Source organism: Neoarius graeffei, chromosome 2 (assembly GCF_027579695.1).
Source record: "Neoarius graeffei isolate fNeoGra1 chromosome 2, fNeoGra1.pri, whole genome shotgun sequence".
In the NCBI taxonomy this organism is placed as follows: domain Eukaryota; kingdom Metazoa; phylum Chordata; class Actinopteri; order Siluriformes; family Ariidae; genus Neoarius; species Neoarius graeffei.
The window spans coordinates 83,976,498-83,995,592 of NC_083570.1; the positions used below are offsets into that span (position 1 = coordinate 83,976,498).

A 19,095-nucleotide genomic window follows, 5' to 3' on the forward strand; every position below is an offset into this window, starting at 1 on the left:
ACGAGCGAAGATGGAGCAGCACGAAGAGCGGTTGATCGAGGAAGTGAGGAAGTACGTACATCTATACGACTCCAGTTCTAGTCATTATAAGTAACCGGAGGATAAACACTCCACTAACCACACCCACCAACTACTCCTAGCGACTTCGCGCCCCCTTGCGTTGTGGCGGTGAATAACATCGCGCACGCCTATTACTCCCCACTCAACGATAAATTACAACTGTCTGCGAAAAGCTATCTGCGAAAGCCTTGTCGCAAGAGCATGCAGAGGCCTTTAGTCTTTGTTAACACTAGTGGGCGGCACAGTGGTGTAGTGGTTAGCACTGTTACCTCACAGCAAGAAGGTTCTGGGTTTGAGCCCAGTGGCCGATGGGAGCCTTTCTGTGTGGAGTTTGCATGTTTTCCCTGTGTCGGTGTGGGTTTCCTCTGGGTGCTCTGGTTTCCCCCACAGTCCAAAGTTCGGTTAAAGGAGAACTGAAGTCATTTTTAAACTTGCGTTATTTCTTAATTAACGTGTTATTCAATTACGTTTTCGGTTTTAGTAACCTTATATCGTGACTCGTATCGGCAACTAATTGCAATTAAATATTATACTTATTGGCCTATTCGGTTTTTAGCCATGTTGAATTTAGTTCATTTTGTCCACGGCAGGCGTCACTTATCCGCATGATCTTCACAAGACTTGCGCGAGACTTCAAAACGTGAAGTGTCAGCCAGGTGTCCTTGGCATCTTGTGAGACATTTATTCCACCAAATGAAGTTTTCCAAACGAAATATTGCACAAAAACGAGTTTAAATGACGATTACTGCCTACTTTCTTCAAACTTTCCTGATTGCTATCAAAACAGACAAAACTTCCGGCTTGATTACATCACCATTCGAAAGAGGGCGGCGCGCATCTTTTGACAACGCTGGCAGATGTTGGTCACTTTGATTTCCGCTGTACGTTTTACTTCCGTCCTACCATGTCTCACACAGGTCTCAACGAATCTTGTTTACCGCCATTGCTTTGACATATGGACTGATATATTTCATAGCATATTTCAAACACTCATAATATCAAAAATGCATTCCTATATTTAATAAAATGATAAATATAATTTTGATAATAAAAAAAATTGCCTTCAGTTCTCCTTTAACTGGCTACTCTAAATTTCCCACACTGTAAAAAAAATAGTTGAGAATACTTGAAATTTCAAGGCAACAGTCTGCATTAAGAATTTTATGTTTTGCCAACGATGTGCCCATGATAATCCAAACTATGATAAAACTCTTATCTTTATTAAGAATTCTTAATTAAGTCAATTTTCAATTCCTCATTCTGCCAACATAGATTTCTCTTTTTGCTGAACAGTGGCATTCACAGTAGTGCAAAAAGGCAATTAAGGTTATCACAATTTTTTTTTTTTAGATTTTTTGGGGGCTTTTTCCACCTCTATTTGGATAGGACAGCGTAGAGACAGGAAATGAGCGGGAGAGAGAGAGACGGGGAGGGCTCGGGAAATGACCTCGGGTCGGAACCGAACCCGGGTCCCCGGATTTATGGTATGGCGCCTTATCCACCTGAGCCACGACGCCCCCGAGGTTAATTAAATACAAGACAAATTTCCCTAGAAACTTTGACAGAAGTTAGAGTGGCCAAATAGTGAGTTAGTACTAGATGCGTTTAACTGTGAGGTTCTGAAAAGATGCACGGTTATTTGTGCACACTAATTAATCCAAATAGAAACTTTTCTCCCATCAGCTTGACCAATGTGTGTAGTGCAGCAGGTTGAAGGAATAAGGTTGAGGGTGTTTTTTGTTTTTTTTTCTGGGCAACTGCAAATTACAATGTAGCAGGCTTGTAGTACTCGAGTCCGACACGGGCCCTAATTTTAAGGACTCGTGACTTGACTTGGACTTGAGCACTGATGACTCGGACTCGTGCATTAACTGCATTCAGACTCATAAATTGGAGATGAGGACTTGGACTTTTTCTATTTTTTTTGTAACATGCCATGATTATTTGGCATAAGGTATTTATATCTACATTCATTTTTATACTAATTTCGTGCAAGAGAATGCACATTCACTTGTTCATATGTCATGTTCAGGAACAAACTAACGTTAATGGTGCTAAAATGCCTGGAGAGAAGCTCCTAGGACTGTCCGCTTTGCTTATACAGACTTCTCGTGCAGTGGGAAAAATACACTGCTATGTGTTCCATATGTAGAAAAACTATCGAAGAGACGACGGGGACGACCTCGAACTTCATTTGTCATTTGGCAAGACTCCACCCAGAGAAGGAAGTGACCTGCTATGTTCATTGCTCTGTTGATAGCGGGGCTTGCTGAGCGATGAACTAGCTAGTGTTAACCCTCTCTCATGTTATTGGCCCTGTTGATAGTGGGTGGGGCTTGCTGAGCGATGAACTAGCTAGTGTTAACCCTCTCTCATGTTATTGGCCCTGTTGATAGTGGGAGGGGCTTGCTGAGCGATGAACAAGCTTTTTATCTGTAGCCTATTAACTAAAACGGGGCAGTCAAGCAGTAACGTTAGTCCAACACAGTAGCAGAGACGATTTCACAAAAAGGCAGCAACAGTCACCGTCAAATGGTGCAGTTGGAGTCTTGTTCTCGAACTCGACTTGGATCAATTGAGGTATTTCACCCACGTGACCAAGTCACGTGACGCAGCCATTTTGGACGGCACGCTTAAAGGCCTCTGCATGCTCTTGCGACAAGGCTTTCGCAGATAGCTTTTCGCAGACAGTTGTAATTTATCGTTGAGCGGGGAGTAATAGGCGTGCGCAATGTTATTCACCGTCACAATGCAAGGGGGCGTGAAGTCGCTAGGAGTAGTTGGTGGGTGTGGTTAGTGGAGTGTTTATCCTCCGGTTACTTAATGACTAGAACTTTTTTTTTTATAATGACTAGAACTGGAGTCGTATAGATGTACGTACTTCCTCAATCGACCGCTCTTCGTGTTGCTCCATCTTTGCTCGTGTTTTTAAAAATGCCGGTCGTGAAAACAAAACAAACCGGAAAAGTAGGGAAGCGGAAGTGCGTGTACAGCGGGTAGAGTGGACCAATCGGAGCCCTCTTGTCTGCGGCGCTGTCTGCGAGGCTTCTGCGGTGGTCACAATTTTTGGGAGGTGCGCGCAGAGCGTCTGCGAAGGTGGGGGGGCTACGCAGACACTGTCTGCGACACTGTCTGCGAGGACTGGGTTGTCAGCATAAATTGGCCTTAAGTCCTTCAGTGCAAGGCGGTATGAGATGGTGGAGACCTTTGCACATTTTAACAAGAAAGTAAGCTGTGATTCGTGTTAAATTGGATCTGTCTTTTATCACAAACACTGTACCCAGCCTTGGTATGGAGCCCTGTTTATTTATTTCTGTGTCCCGTTTCTTTCTAGCCTCTGTTATTGCGTTTTATGTCTGATGTCTGCTACATGCAACCCTAGACAAATTAACACTGCCTTGTTTCACTGCTCAGATGGGTTAACAAACACTGACCCATTTACTTTTTGCTATATATTTTATCAAAATTGCGTTAACTGATAAACTAACCTGAAATGAAATGATCACTGTAAAGTCTGGAGTACTCTGTTGGCTCCCAATCCTGTCTCTTCACAGCTGCAATCCATTTGGCCCTCTTGTCTGGGTCAGTAGGAAACCGGTAGTGATGTGTCGGTCGCGAACGATCCGGTTCAAAGAGCCGGCTCTTTGAAGTGAACGACGGGAGCCGGCTCTTCGGTGGGAGCCGAATTAGTTTTTTGTCATTAGGTGCCTCAGAGAGAGAGAGACTTTCACAAAAAAAGTTGCTGTCCGATTGCGTCTTTGTGTTGTCTATTACCATTCAAAGGAAAAAAAGTAGCATGGTGTACGCCTACTTTTTTTGGTTGGGGGGGTTGATGTCATTCACAGCTGCGAAAATACGAAAATTGGTGTAATGCTTAAAGCTGCAGAGCGCAGGGGAGAGGAGTCTGTGAGGCACCTGAGGAGGGGAAAATCAGCTGTGTATTTTATATTGGTAATATAACACAGTTTTGCATTATGTTTGTCTCATCTCATCTCATTATCTGTAGCCGCTTTATCCTGTTCTACAGGGTCGCAGGCAAGCTGGAGCCTATCCCAGCTGACTACGGGCGAAAGGCGGGGTACACCCTGGACAAGTCGCCAGGACATCACAGGGCTGACACATAGACACAGACAACCATTCACACTCACATTCACACCTACGGTCAATTTAGAGTCACCAGTTAACCTAACCTGCATGTCTTTGGACTGTGGGGGAAACCGGAGCACCCGGAGGAAACCCACGCAGACACGGGGAGAACATGCAAACTCCGCACAGAAAGGCCCTCGCCGGCCACGGGGCTCGAACCCGGACCTTCTTGCTGTGAGGCGACAGCGCTAACCACTACATCACCGTGCCGCCGCATTATGTTTGTGAGAAAATAATTTATTAATTGGTAAGTAAGTTTTATTTCTATAGCTAGAACATTGTTACACTGCTATACTTTACAAAGCTTTACAATGGCTACAAAAACTAAAAAATAAAATGGAAAACATCCTATCGATAAAATATAAATAATAATGTAATTAACTAGTTAATTGCAGCAATTAAATCAAAAATAAAATCTCAGGAGCCATTTGGGAGCCGAAAGAGCCGGCTGCTTATAGTAAGAAGAGCCAAAAGAGCCGGCTCCCGAAAAAGAGCCGAAATTCCCATCACTAGAAACGGGTAAAAGGAGCGTCCTGCACGCTGTCCCTGTCTGTTGTGGCAGCACAACAAGCAAACACCATGGTTATTTATAGAGTGCTTACTGACAAATTAATCTATTCTAGGTGTCTGTAACACGTTTTTTTTTCAAGCTGACCCTGTGACGTCAGGTGAAATACCTCAATAGCAGACTCGACTTGAAATTTTCTTTAATGACTTGGACTTGAACACTGGGGACTCGAGACTGGACTCGGACTCGAGGTTTAGTGACTCGACTACAACACTACAATGTAGCCTGTAAACGTTTTTGCTTGTCCTGGGTGGCCAGGCTACTGAGTTATCTATCCTGCTTTTAGTAAGCTATGAGCCTTTACTACACGTAATTCAAAGTTGAAGTTATTGTAAAGGACCCTTCTAAACTGAAGGTAGCACTAGATGGATGCTTGGCACCAGAGATTCTTGCTGTTACTCTACAGTAAATGGAAAACTAGCTGCACAACCTGTAAATCTCAGATCAAATTCAAACACAAAAACATATTAACAGCAGCTTTTGCAATCGTAAATTTTATATAAAAATGAACAAATCATCCAAAAATAGCAAAAAGGATATCGACTTGCAAGAGAGTAAGGCATATTCATGATATTCAAGAAAGTACGATAGCCACAGACTCCCCCTGGTGGTACACAGACGCCACTGCTTTACTACAGAAACTCAAACACTTCACATATAAAAGTTTCACATGCAAAACCATTATATAAATAAAACTGTGTTTTTCTAATCGTGTCTACATGTCACAATTGTATACACTTTTCTGGAGTGTTTTCTTCCCTGTGGTGTTCTTTTATTTGACCCCATTTCCACGTATTCTCATGTTATGATGTTGCACATCAAACTTTTCTTCATCGCTGACACTATTTAAAATCACTTCTCTTGAATAGTTGTGCTGCTGGCTTTACAGTCTGTTTACACACTCATTCTTTCAGCATAATGCACCCACTATTAGAGTCAAGTCCTGTTTTATTTAGACATGAGTGCCTAAAAGAAGACACACACATGGTGAGTGTATTCGTATGGTCTCTCTGTGTGTGTGTGTGTGTGTGTGTGTGTGTGTGTGTGTGTGTGTGTGTGTGTGTGTGTGTAAATGAGGAGCAGTAAATGAGTGTGAGCAGTAGCAGCTGCAGGTATCAGGACGTGCGAGAGTGCTGAAAGATAAAACCCATCCTGCTGAAGCCTGGATTCAGACTCTGTATATAGAGGCCAGTTTTAAACACTATGGCCTGGCAGGCCAGACACAGATTAAAGGTGCGGTCAGTGATTTTTAAGTCAGAGTATTTTTTTTTTTTTTTGTATTTTTGGCAAGGTTCTCCTCACATTCCAGAAACTTGAATAAAATATATGCTTAGAAGAGAAGCTGTGGTCGTGGTGGCACCCAAACTCTGTATACCACAAAAGTTCTTTGGATAATTCAGTATTCTTTGTGCGAGACGGCTACATGTGGACTGAATGAATGGGAAATGCTTTGTTTCCCCATTTGGGCTGAATGAAGGGTTCTAGATTTAACCTTAAAGGAACAGTCCACCGTATTTCCATAATGAAATATGCTCTTACCTGAATTGAGATGAGCTGCTCCGTACCTATCCGAGCTTTGCGCGACCTCCCAGTTAGTCAGACGCAGTCCGACGTGCTGTCACTCCTGTTAGCAATGTAGCTAGGCTCAGTATGGCCAATGGTATTTTTGGGGCTGTAGTTAGATGCGACCAAACTCTTCTGCGTTTTTCCTGTTTACATAGGTTTATATGACCAGTGATATGAAACAAGTTCAGTTACACAAATTGAAACGTAGCGATTTTCTATGCTATGGAAAGTGCGCACTATAATGACAGGCGTACTAACACCTTCTGCGCGCTTCGACAGCGCATTGATATCTGAGCTCCGTATCAATGCGCTGCCGAAGCGCACAGAAGGTGTTAGTGCGCCTGTCATTATAGTGCGGACTTTCCATAGCATAGAAAATCGCTACGTTTCAATTTGTGTAGCTGAACTTGTTTCATGTCACTGGTCATATAAACCTATGTAAACAGGAAAAATGCAGAAGAGTTTGGTCGCATCTAACTACAGCCCCAAAAAATACCGTTGGCCATGCTGAGCCTAGCTACATTGCTAACAGGAGTGACAGCACGTCGGACTGCGTCTGACTAACTGGGAGGTCGCGCAAAGCTCGGATAGGTACGGAGCAGCTCGTCTCAATTCAGGTAAGAGCATATTTCATTATGGAAATACGGTGGACTGTTCCTTTAAGGCTGTACATGGGGAATTAAACTAAAAATGTTCCAGCTAATCAGAAGAGGAAGTGTCTTTATTCTGGCACCAGCATTCACCTTATGCACCTTAGGCCACACATGCAGTCATGAAAAAAGGTTCCTCAAGGACTCCTTGTAGATTTCTCTTCGTCCAAACAGGTTGAACTTTGACCAAAATGGAAACCCTTTGTTGTACAGTGGTGCTTGAAAGTTTGTGAACCCTTTAGAATTTCCTATATTTCTGCATAAATATGACCTAAAACATCATCAGATTTTCACACAACTCCTAAAAGTAGATAAAGAGAACCCAGTTAAACAAATGAGAAAAATATTATACTTGATCATTTATTTATTGAGGAAAATGATCCAATATTACATATCTGTGAGTGGCAAAAGTATGTGAACCTTTGCTTTCAGTATCTGGTGTGACCCCCTTGTGCAGCAATAACTGCAACTAAACGTTTGCGGTAACTGTTGATCAGTCCTGCACACCGGCTTGGAGGAATTTTAGCCCATTCCTCCGTACAGAACAGCTTCAACTCTGGGATGTTGGTGGGTTTCCTCACATGAACTGCTCGCTTCAGGTCCTTCAACAACATTTCGATTGGATTAAGGTCAGGACTTTGACTTGGCCATTCCAAAACATTAACTTTTATTCTTCTTTAACCATTCTTTGGTAGAACGACTTGTGTGCTTAGGGTCGTTGTCTTGCTGCATGACCCACCTTCTCTTGAGATTCAGTTCATGAACAGATGTCCTGACATTTTCCTTTAGAATTCGCTGGTATAATTCAGAATTCATTGTTCCATCAATGATGGCAAGCCGTCCTGGCCCAGATGCAGCAAAACAGGCCCAAACCATGATACTACCACCACCATGTTTCACAGATGGGATAAGGTTCTTATGCTGGAATGCAGTGTTTTCCTTTCTCCAAACATAACGCTTCTCATTTAAACCAAAAAGTTCTATTTTGGTCTCATCTGTCCACAAAACATTTTTCCAATAGCATTCTGGCTTGTGCACGTGATCTTTAGCAAACTGCAGACGAGCAGCAATGTTCTTTTTGGAGAGCAGTGGCTTTCTCCTTGCAACCCTGCCATGCACACCATTGTTGTTCAGTGTTCTCCTGATGGTGGACTCATGAACATTAACATTAGCCAATGTGAGAAAGGCCTTCAGTTGCTTAGAATTTACCCTGGGATCCTTTGTGACCTCGCCAACTATTACACGCCTTGCTCTTGGAGTGATCTTTGTTGGTCGACCACTCCTGGGGAGGGTAACAATGGTCTTGAATTTCCTCCATTTGTACACAATATGTCTGACTGTGGATTGGTGGAGTCCAAACTCTTTAGACATGGTTTTGTAACCTTTTCCAGCCTGATGAGCATCAGCAACGCTTTTTCTGAGGTCCTCAGAAATCTCCTTTGTTCGTGCCATGATACACTTCCACAAACACGTGTTGTGAAGATCAGACTTTGATAGATCCCTGTTCTTTAAATAAAACAGGGTGCCCACTCACACCTGATTGTCATCCCATTGATTGAAAACACCTGACTCTAATTTCACCTCCAAATTAACTGCTAATCCTAGAGGTTCACATACTTTTGCCACTCACAGATATGTAATATTGGATCATTTTCCTCAATAAATAAATGACCAAATGTAATATTTCTGTCTCATTTGTTTAACTGGGTTCTTTTTATCTACTTTTAGGACTTGTATGATGTTTTAGGTCATATTTATGCATTAATATAGAAAATTCTAAAGGGTTCACAAACTTTCAAGCACCACTGTAGGGTTCAGAAGAGAGCCTTTAAAAGTTCCCTCTGTGGGACAAGCTGAAGACTCTTTAAATAAACTGGATGTTCAGTATTTGTTTGAATTGAGTTTCAAAACTCATCCATCCATTATCCATAACCTCTTATCCTGTGCAGGGTCGCGGGCAAGCTGGAGCCTATCCCAGCTGACTATGGGCGAGAGGCAGGGTACACCCTGGACCAGTCGCCAGGTCATCGCAGGACTGACACATAGAGACAAACAACTATTCACACCCACGGTCAATTTAGAGCCACCAATTAAACTAACAGCATGCCTTTGGACTGTGGGGGAAACCGAAGCACCCGGAGGAAACCCACACAGACACCGGAAGAACATGAAAACTCCATACAGAAAGACCCCTGTCAGCCACTGGGCTTGAACCCAGAACCTTTTTGCTGTGAGGCGACAGTGCTAGCCACTACACCACTGTGCTGCCTGTTTCAAAACTCAGACGCACCAAAATTTCGAATTACACCTTTAAAGACTGGGCGTCACGGTGGTGTAGAGGTTAGCATGGCCATCTCACAGCAAGTAGGTTCTGGGTTTGAGCTCAGTGGCTGATGGGGGCCTTTCTGTGTGGAGTTTGCATGTTCTCCCCGTGTCTGTGTGGGTTTCCTCCGGGTGCTCCGGTTTCCCCCATAGACCAAAAACATGCAGTTCATCTAATTGGCTACTCTAAATTGCCCATTGTGTGTGAATGGTTGTTTCCTCAAGCCCAGAAATGCGAGGGTTGTGGCAGGAAGGGCATCCGGTGTAAAACTAGGCTACATGTGGATCAGTAGAGTCCACATGGACCTTGACCTGGCAGCAGTGCTGGACAAGGAGGAAGAAGACACCTTTAAAGACTAGTTTGTATCAAGAAATGTTATGTAGCTATCTTTCCAGGGTCCATAGTTCACTCCTGAAAAAAGGCTCTATTTACCCTTCTTCAGTTTGTCTTGGGGAATACAGGACCCTATGAAGAGGAAGTCGAGCCCCATCCAAAGGACCTTTGAGGAACCCTTGAGTGTAGCACTGAGCCTACAATTGTTGTCCTGCACAAAGAAAGGAAGAGGAAGAGCTCTGTATCCATGCAGGTCATTGATATCATACCAGTGCGTTTATCTGTGATGTGTGTCTCCTGCGCAGGCCTTTCCTCCTGCTGCCGCCCCTCATGGAGTGGATGCGAGTGGCCATCGTGCACGCAGAGCACCGCCGCAGCCTGTTAGTGGACAGCGATGACGTACGACAGACAGCACGGCAGCTCCTCCCAGGGCTCGACTGTGAACCCCGACTGCTAAAGTAAGAGCTCCACCTGCTCTCGCTGCATTTCACCTTTCAAATAATTGAGCCCAGACTCATTAGACTAAGATTTTCCTTATAATATGCCCATATAAACATTTAACAGATGTAGTAAAATTGCCACACTTTAACTCAGTGGAAAAGACCCACATTGGTGAACAGCACAACATATGAGCTCACTCCTGCTCTAGTGCTTACTTCATTACTGTATCAGTGGACAAAGACCATCTGCAAAGCCCTCAGACTTTACATGCCACACCCGCCTAGTGATTCAAACCGCAGGCTGATGTCAGGGCCTTGGCCTAGCTTTTTTATGATTTATAGCGTCTTAAGAAAAAAACGCACTTTTATTCCGGTCATAAAACCACCTCCTACGCCTTCTCTCCCTTCAACCAGTTTATCTAGTTTTAAATGCTGTCCTTCTTTCACTCCCCCTCATATTTTCTCACTTAGATTATCTTCATGTGACCTCAGTGCACTCTCTCCCGCCCTCCACCCTCCATTTCTGTCTTCTTCTCTCTGCAGGCCAGAGTGCTGTTTCAGTTCTTTCAAACGGCTGGATGCCAAAGCCGCCACTGATAAGTTCCAGCTGGATCTGGGTTTTCGCATGCTCAACTGTGGCCGCACAGATCTAATAGGCCAGGCCATCGAGCTGCTGGGGCCAGACGGAGTCAACAGTATGGACGATCAGGTATTACACACAAGACCTTTATAGGCATTCTATTCAGAGAGTTATGTTTCAAACGTGCTTCATATTGAGCTTTGACAACCTGTACCTCGAGTCTGATTTCATACGGGTGTCCTCCTTCTGCTGTGTGTGTGTGATGCAGGGCATGACCCCGCTCATGTATGCTTGCGCTGCTGGAGACGAGGCACTGGTCCAGATGCTGATCGACGCTGGAGCCAATCCAGATGTAGCGGTGAGTGTATTCAGTGATGATGATCGCTTGGATTGTGCCATCATGACCAGTACATGGTTTTACTACATGCCAGGAATGTTACTGCTCCTTTAAAAGACTTCAGAGCTACAGCTGAGTGCAAACGTTTGCATCAATATGTTGTTTTTTTTTTTTTTGGGAGATAAAGAAAAAAAACAGGTCTCTGTTTTTCTACATGGATTGTGTCCTGAGGCGGCACGGTGGTGTAGTGGTTAGCGCTGTTGCCTCACAGCAAGAAGGTCCTGGGTTCGAGCCCCGGGGCCGGCGAGGGCCTTTCTGTGCGGAGTTTGCATGTTCTCCCCGTGTCCGCGTGGGTTTCCTCCGGGTGCTCCGGTTTCCCCCACAGTCCAAAGACATGCAGGTTAGGTTAACTGGTGACTCTAAATTGACCGTAGGTGTGAATGTGAGTGTGAATGGTTGTCTATGTGTCAGCCCTGTGATGACCTGGCGACTTGTCCAGGGTGTACCCCGCCTTTCGCCCATAGTCAGCTGGGATAGGCTCCAGCTTGCCTGCGACCCTGTAGAACAGGATAAAGCGGCTACAGGTAATGAGTTGAGATGAGATGAGATTAGATTGTGTCCTGAAAGAAAACAAAAATGTTACATTATGGCATTTAGCAGATGCTCTTATCCAGAGTGATGTACAACATACCCAGAGCAGCCTGGGGATCGGTGTCTTGCTTAAGGCAACTTCAACTATTCCTGCTGGTCCAGGGAATTGAACTGGTAATCTTTTGGTCCCAGAGCTGCTTCTCTAACCATTAAGCCATGGCTTCTCCAAAAACAATTTGTACAAATTCAAAATGAATTTTTGAGCCTTTATTATTTATGAACACAATGAAATATTCTAGTCTTCATTCTTTGCTTTAAAGCAGTGGTGCAGTGGTTAGTGCTGTTGCCTCACAACAAGCTGGCTCTGGGTTTGAACCTCATGGCCAACAGCGGGGGGCCTTTCTGTGTGGAGTTTTAAGTAAAATAGACCTCTTGCAGTCACGTGACCGGAATGTAAACAGCCGCCATCTTGTCGGTAAAAAACACAGCTGAATACTGCTGCACTCATGTACAAAAAGGATAAATTTCAACCGAAGGACTACATGGCTCATTTTTCTAATGAACAGATAACTAGATATATGTCTAAAATAAACGACCTACGGATTAGTGACCCTTATGGCTTACCGGACGGAGTTTTCACAACCGTGTCAGTGGATATTGAACTGCCAGAGGTGGAATACCCAGACGTGTATAATTACCTCATTAACTTTCCCTCGCTGTTCAGTGGTGAAGCAGTGCGTGCTTATAAATCTCTGGACAGTTACCTTTACAGAAATTCAGGATTTGTCAGCCGCCCTCAGATGTGGCATCTTGTAAACAAGAAAATAACAATCCTCATTGGACGGGTAAGTCACTTAAGTATTGAGACCTCGCTGTCTCGTCCGGAATGTTGTGCATGCGATGGAAATCGCTACAAACCGTCATTTTCTGCTGGAAACCAATGTCCAGTAAGTCCATACGGTTGTAGTGGGTATTGAAGTCCAGTATAGACGAACAACACGCAAAAATACACACAAAAAACATAAAAAACGTGCACAGGTAGGGAGAGCTTGTAGTCGCAGCATCCCCATCATGCGCCGCCATATCCACTATTATGGTTGAATATTTTATATTATCAGTTAGATCAAGTATCAGTAGTCTATCACTATTACTGTATATATCGTATACCTGATAGCAGTAATCCATTTTGCACGCCTGTCAGGGTCCCATGGCAGCCTACTGTCAAGTGTATGTGAGCATCATGGGTTTCCCACACTTGAAAGGGAAGGACTCGGACACAGGATTCCACTCGTCTTATGTTTTATAGATTTTCAGTGGAGTTGACGTTGTAGTAGAATTGTATATAGTAGGGTTTTCCAGAAGAAAAGGTAGAAGTAGAAGCAGAAGTAGAAGGTGGAAATATGGCGTTTGACCGACAAGGTGGCGTCTGTTTACAATCTGGATCGGATGTGACGTCACATGCAAGTGCTCCATACCCAGCCACTGAGGTTGCACAAGCCAGTGCATATGTAGTGCCAGTCCCAAGCTTGGATAGATTGGGGAGGATTGCATCAGGAAGGGCATCCAGTGTAAAAAAAAAAAAAAACCTCTTATGCCAAATCAAATATGCAGATCATGATGATCTGCTGTGGCGACCCCTAACGGGAGAAGCCGAAAGAAGAATACTTTGTACTCAAGGTTTGCTTTTCTGCAGTTTGTCCTGCACTGTGTCAGTTCAGGGGCTGAGTGACTGAAAATATTGTCTATGTCTTCAATGTGAAAATCTTATTTATCGACATTTGTTGGATCAGATTTCCATAATGTAATTGGAAACATATTGAATGAAATTGAAAAAAATAGCATTTTTAGAAGTTTCAAGAAATACATGTTCCTAAAAGTGAGCTTGCATTCCCAGCTCATCATCACTCACTGCTTGCTGCTGCTTTATGTAGCACGGTGCTTGAAGCTGTATTTTTTTTTTTTTCCCGCTAGGTGCCTGTGTGCTCGCCTAAACACCCCTCAGTCCACCCAGACAGCCGCCACTGGGCAGCGCTCACGTTCGCAGTGCTGCACGGACACATCTCTGTGGTAGAGGTGAGCCTGTTCTTCATAGAATTTGCATAATTAACAGTTATTCCACGAAATCAAGTCATACATGAGCTGATAGCTGACGAGGTGTGTTTGAGTGGAATAACTGTTTTATTCTATCCATATTCACTGGATTTTGAGAAACGGAGCATTTTTTTTTGTAAATTCGATAAATAAAAACTTTATACAAAACATCCGACAAAATCATTTCCACTTAGAATGTAAACAAAACGGCGAAATGACAGTAGCAAAAATGCGATAATAAGAATGCGAGTGTGAATGGTTGTCTATGTGTCAGCCCTGTGATGACCTGGCGACTTGTCCAGGGTGTACCCTGCCTTTCGCCTGTAGTCAGCTGGGATAATAATTCTTGAAAAATAAAAAAAGTATTTTTACCATCAAATACTTTTATTACATATTTTGTTGCTTTTTTTTTTGTATTTTGGGGGTTTTGTTTTCGAGTTTTTATTTCGTCCTCGGTTGGTTCAGCAACACGCTCCGCCATTTTGTTTTTCTCTACTCATGGTATATGAGCTGATATCCAAGTAGTAGAGTAGCCAATCAGAGCATGTGATTGCAAATATCCAGTGAATGTGGATAGCATAATAAATATTATACACATGAATAGGGAGAGGTGTGTTTTAAAAAGCAGTGTTAAAACATGAAAACGTGGATCTTCTGGATGATTGTTCAATTACTTTTGCTTTTCTTGTACATTCTTACATGCGTGTGTGTCTGGTCAGCTCCTCCTGGACGCCGGGGCCAATGTGGAGGGAGCCGCAGTGCGTAATGGGCAGGAGAGCTGTGCAGATACTCCGCTCCAGCTGGCTTCAGCAGCAGGTGTGTACCCAGACTCATTATACATTGGCACACCTTGCCATGCCCTGCGCCTTGCACATTCCTCGGTCTCTCTCTCTGTGTGCCACTCTGAAGCCCATCTACTGCTGAGAGGCCGAAAATAGATTCATGGTGGCAGCCCGCAGAAGCCTGACAATGAATTAAGCAGCAGGCACTGACTGAATTGGGTCAGGAGTGTGCACAGTGTGTGGGTTTGCATGGCATACATATTTACAGGGTGCGGTGACGGAGCTTGCGGCTGGCTGATACTTTTTAAAGTGTGGGGGACATTCTGTGTAAGGATTTCAGAGAGGCCACACATAGCTGCTTGATGAGAAACACCACAGTACACACACACTCCCTCTACAGCTGCCTGTGCCACACACTTTCTTAGGAGCAATTAAGATATTTAACTATCCCATCTTTTCTTTCCTCCCTTCCATTTGTCTTTCTCGCTCTATTTATTTATTAGTGTGCTTGCCAAAGGCAAACACACTATTGTTTTTCTTAAGTTTACTTATTCTGCCTTATTCCGACACGTTTTTTGGATCCACTCGTCCTCCTAGGGCGTTCAAGATAGAGACACCGTTCCAACTCTGAGACGTCTGGCCCGAAGTGGTGTAATGTGCTTGTATACAGCTTTTGGATCAACGTGCCCATTCTCTTGTTCTTGTCGTTTTTCTTTTGTTTTTTTCTCATAGAGAATGAATAGGACTCATGAATCGAATCGTCCTACCCGGACACGCTCCATCGCAGATGCACCAAACCTCATGTGATACTTCAGGCCAACTCCCCTGACACATACATGCAATCGGTTCTGACCCGCACTCATATTTTTCCTTTTTTTTTTGCTCATCCCTTTTTCCTCCATAGGCTTGCATTGATTTTTGGCCCCATTGAAAATGAATGGTGTTTCAGGAGAATAACTTTCACTCTCCATCAGTTTTTTTTTAACCAAGTGACCAAACTTCAAGAAACTTCACTTGATGCCTCAGGCCAAGTCCCTGCACAGATCCATCCCCTCATCTGAAACCTGCACTCGTCTTTTCCTGGGTTTTCACGCATCTCTTTTTACCTCCATAGGATTTTTGGCCCCATTCAAATGAATGGAGTTTTGCTCAGTAACGCTTCACCACACATCCACCAAACTTCATACGGCACGTCAGGCCAAATCACCATCACACACATGATATCGGTTCTGACCCGCACTCGGCTTTGTCTTGCCTTTCATCCATCCATTTTTTCTCCATTTTGCCGCTAATCAGTGGAAGCTTGACTGAGTCATTCCTCCCTTCCCCCATAGGTGATGATGCATTTGGCAAGGATCTGCTCATTTGAGACTTTGACAGCAAATCAACTTCAACTCAATGGCCACTTTATTAGGAATACTTACACGCACACATGATAGCAATTAGCATATAAGCATTCACGTGTTACCATGCTAGCTGTTAGCATGTTACCCATTATGATATCATGCCTGCTGTTAGCTCGCGAGTTGTTAGCATGTTCACCATTAGCATGTTATCATGAGAGCTGTTAACATGTTAGGATTAGCATGGTTGCATGCAGAGTTCGCATGTTTGCGGTTAGCGAGTTCACCTGAGCATGTTAGCATGCTAAATGTTAGCATGTTAGCTGTTAGCATGTCACCCTCAGCGTGTTAGCATGCTAAAAGTTAACATACTAGCCATTAGCATGTTAGCCTGTTAGCTGTTAACATGATAGCTGTCAGCATATTAGCCTTAAAGCGTTAGAATTTTAACAAATAGCATGTTAATCATTAGCATGTTAGAATGCTAGCTGTTAGCATGTTATCTATTAGCATGTTAGCATTAACATGTTAGCTTTTAGCATGTTAGTATGCTAACTGTTAGCATGCTAGTTGTTAGCATGTTGGCATTAGCATATGCTAGCATGATAGCTGTTCTGCTACAGCTCAGCAAGCACACTTTGCATTTTCTCTGCGGAAATGCAGTCTAGTTTACTTACTTATCATATTTTCTTACCCACGTCTCTCCTTCCCATGTTTTTTCCCCTTTCTGTTTTCTCCTCTCCTTCTTGCAGGTAATTATGAGATGGTGAGTTTGTTGTTGGCGCGGGGGGCTGACCCCTTGCAGAGGGCCCGGGAAGGAAACACTCTGACATCATCGCTTTACGAGGACATGAACTGCTTTAGTCATGCTGCTGCACATGGCCACAGGTACACCTTACGGAGTTTACACACATTCAGCACGTACCCCCAACACAGAAGGAAATGATTACACTCATGTAGTTGTGTAGATTTACCCCCTACAGAGAGAAATCTCTATTCATCAGACCTCCCAGAGTATGGATTTAGTCACAAGTGCTTAAATTTTAAAATGATCTCATTTTGGTACTCCTACACATATGAGCAAAAGCAGTTAATAACTAGATAGAGACTACGACTAAAGTCACGGTGATTTGCGCTAGCTGTTACAAACCGGGACGTCTGGTCACCGTACTCTGTAGATCTGGAATGGTAAGAGATAGAGAATGACGCTTAGTGAGGAAAAGTTGTGCCCTGCTGCCCTAAACAAAATTAAAAAAAAAAAAAAACTGATTGAAAAAAATCATGAAAATTGATAATTGAAAAAAATCCCGTTTTTAATGGATCATTCCGGATCAGTGATCCAGATCAGCACCAAAAGTCATAGCAATGTAATTCAGCCCAGAGGTATTCTGCATGTGAAATTTGGTGATTAGTTGGAAACTGAAGGAGAAATAGCGTCCTAAAAAAACATAATAATAAGAAAGTAGAAAGATCCTGAGTGAGAGTCACAATTTGCACCAGCGCTGCTCACGCAAACTAAATACTGTATTCCTAATACATACTGAAAGAGCGGTCATAACTGTAGGAAATTAAATGTCAACAAGTGAGAGCAGAGACAGACAGCATGTAACTTTTTGGACAGTGAAACGATAATGAGCTGATTATGTGCTAATATTTAGATACCTGTAGAAATACCAGAATTTTTATTGCAGACACGATCTATTCATCTGCATCTATATTCATCTACTGTACATTAGATGCTGTAACTATAAACTAAGGCTAAGGCTACAAACTTGAGTGAGCAAGCGAGTGGGGGACTGACAGCATCCCAGTTTACCAAAGCCCTCTATGCCTGAGGACCCTCCAGATCTACTCCTTTACCTCATAAACACCATTAACAAAAGGCTTGACTAAACAGATATGTTTTCAGCCTAGACTTAAACACTGAGACTGTGTCTGATTCCCGAACATTACTTGGAAGGCTTTGTAAGAAAAAGCTCTGCCCCCTGATGTAGCCTTCACTATACGAGCTCATGTTTAAAGTCATTCAAATTCTGTAAAGCTGCCTTGCGACAATGTCTGTTGTTAAAAGCGCGATAGAAATAAACTTGACTTGACTAATGTCAAGTACGGAGAGAAGGCAGAGCACACTTGGTTATGACGTAAATCTGACGCACTAAAGAAACTTGAATGTCGATTCTTCTCCTCATAATCAAAGTTGGATGAGGTAACTTTTAGGTCCTGCTCCAAGTTGTGAGTCTTTTTAGTCAGAAGGTCACTGAATCAGAGACTTGAAAGTCATTTTAAGAGGCTGGTGAACAAACATACGCACTTTAATGTGTATAAATCATTCAGGACATGGCCACTTTACCCATACTGTAACACTGTCCTATCTCCTACTTCACTACAGCAGCTGATACACACACACACACACACACACACACACACACACACACGACTCATTTCCAATCTGATTGCCTGTGTGAGCTAATATGTACAAGCTACCTGTTTAAACCTGTACACACCTGTTCGTAGATTTGTTGACAGTGACCGCTTACTGTTCCCAAGATCCAGTATGAGCTCACTCAGTAATCTGTGTAATGGCTGCACATGATAATCCAGTATTTACCTTACTAATTAAATTGCAAATACAAATGTTATTTTTACTGCTAGCGTGCTTTATCCTGTTCCCTTCAGTGCACAAATGTTATATCAACACTGTCTAACAGAAATAGTACAATACACCCAGATAGCTCATATTATTAAATAGATAAAGATGCTGTCTTTAAAGACATTCAAATTAATTTGAACTGATCTTCACAGACGTGCACTCTGGAGTGATGCTGCGTTCATGTGCTATGGGAAGATGATGTTTTCCAGTTGGGAAATGGTATTTACCAGTGTGTTGTGTTCACATGCTTTTGTTGTTGTTGACAAAGGACGCGGACTGCTAGTTAGCAATAGTTAGTTAGCTATCGTTAGCAATAGCGTCTGCTCTGGAGAGGTAAAAACAAACCATAACAACACATTTTTAAAGGAAACGGATTTCTAACGTATTATATTACACTTGTTAATGACGCAACATTGCATAGACACCAAAAACTACCCACTAGTACTAGTAAAAAAAACCTTTAGTAGCATACAATGCTTACCATTCAAGTGTCTTGTACCGCTCGCCGCCATGTTAAAAAGGTTAAAGTTCATCTCATCTCAGCAACTCGTGTATCAAAATTTTCAACGAGTTGCCGAGTGGAAAATACCACAAGAGGGGGCGTTCATGTGTGCTTTCCATGTCGGCGTTTGGTA

General features: G+C 43.2%; 1 protein-coding gene across 1 annotated transcript in view; it reads left to right on the forward strand.

Annotated features, from left to right (window-relative positions):
- abtb2b (ankyrin repeat and BTB (POZ) domain containing 2b) overlaps window positions 1–19,095 on the forward strand; it is a 125,085-nt gene that overhangs the window by 94,306 nt on the left and 11,684 nt on the right. Inside the window, exons 4-9 of the mRNA XM_060915090.1 lie at window positions 9,952–10,104; window positions 10,630–10,795; window positions 10,935–11,024; window positions 13,566–13,667; window positions 14,405–14,501; window positions 16,563–16,698. Of these exons, the coding sequence (XP_060771073.1) occupies window positions 9,952–10,104; window positions 10,630–10,795; window positions 10,935–11,024; window positions 13,566–13,667; window positions 14,405–14,501; window positions 16,563–16,698 (744 nt within the window). The remainder of the gene's footprint in view (window positions 1–9,951; window positions 10,105–10,629; window positions 10,796–10,934; window positions 11,025–13,565; window positions 13,668–14,404; window positions 14,502–16,562; window positions 16,699–19,095) is intronic.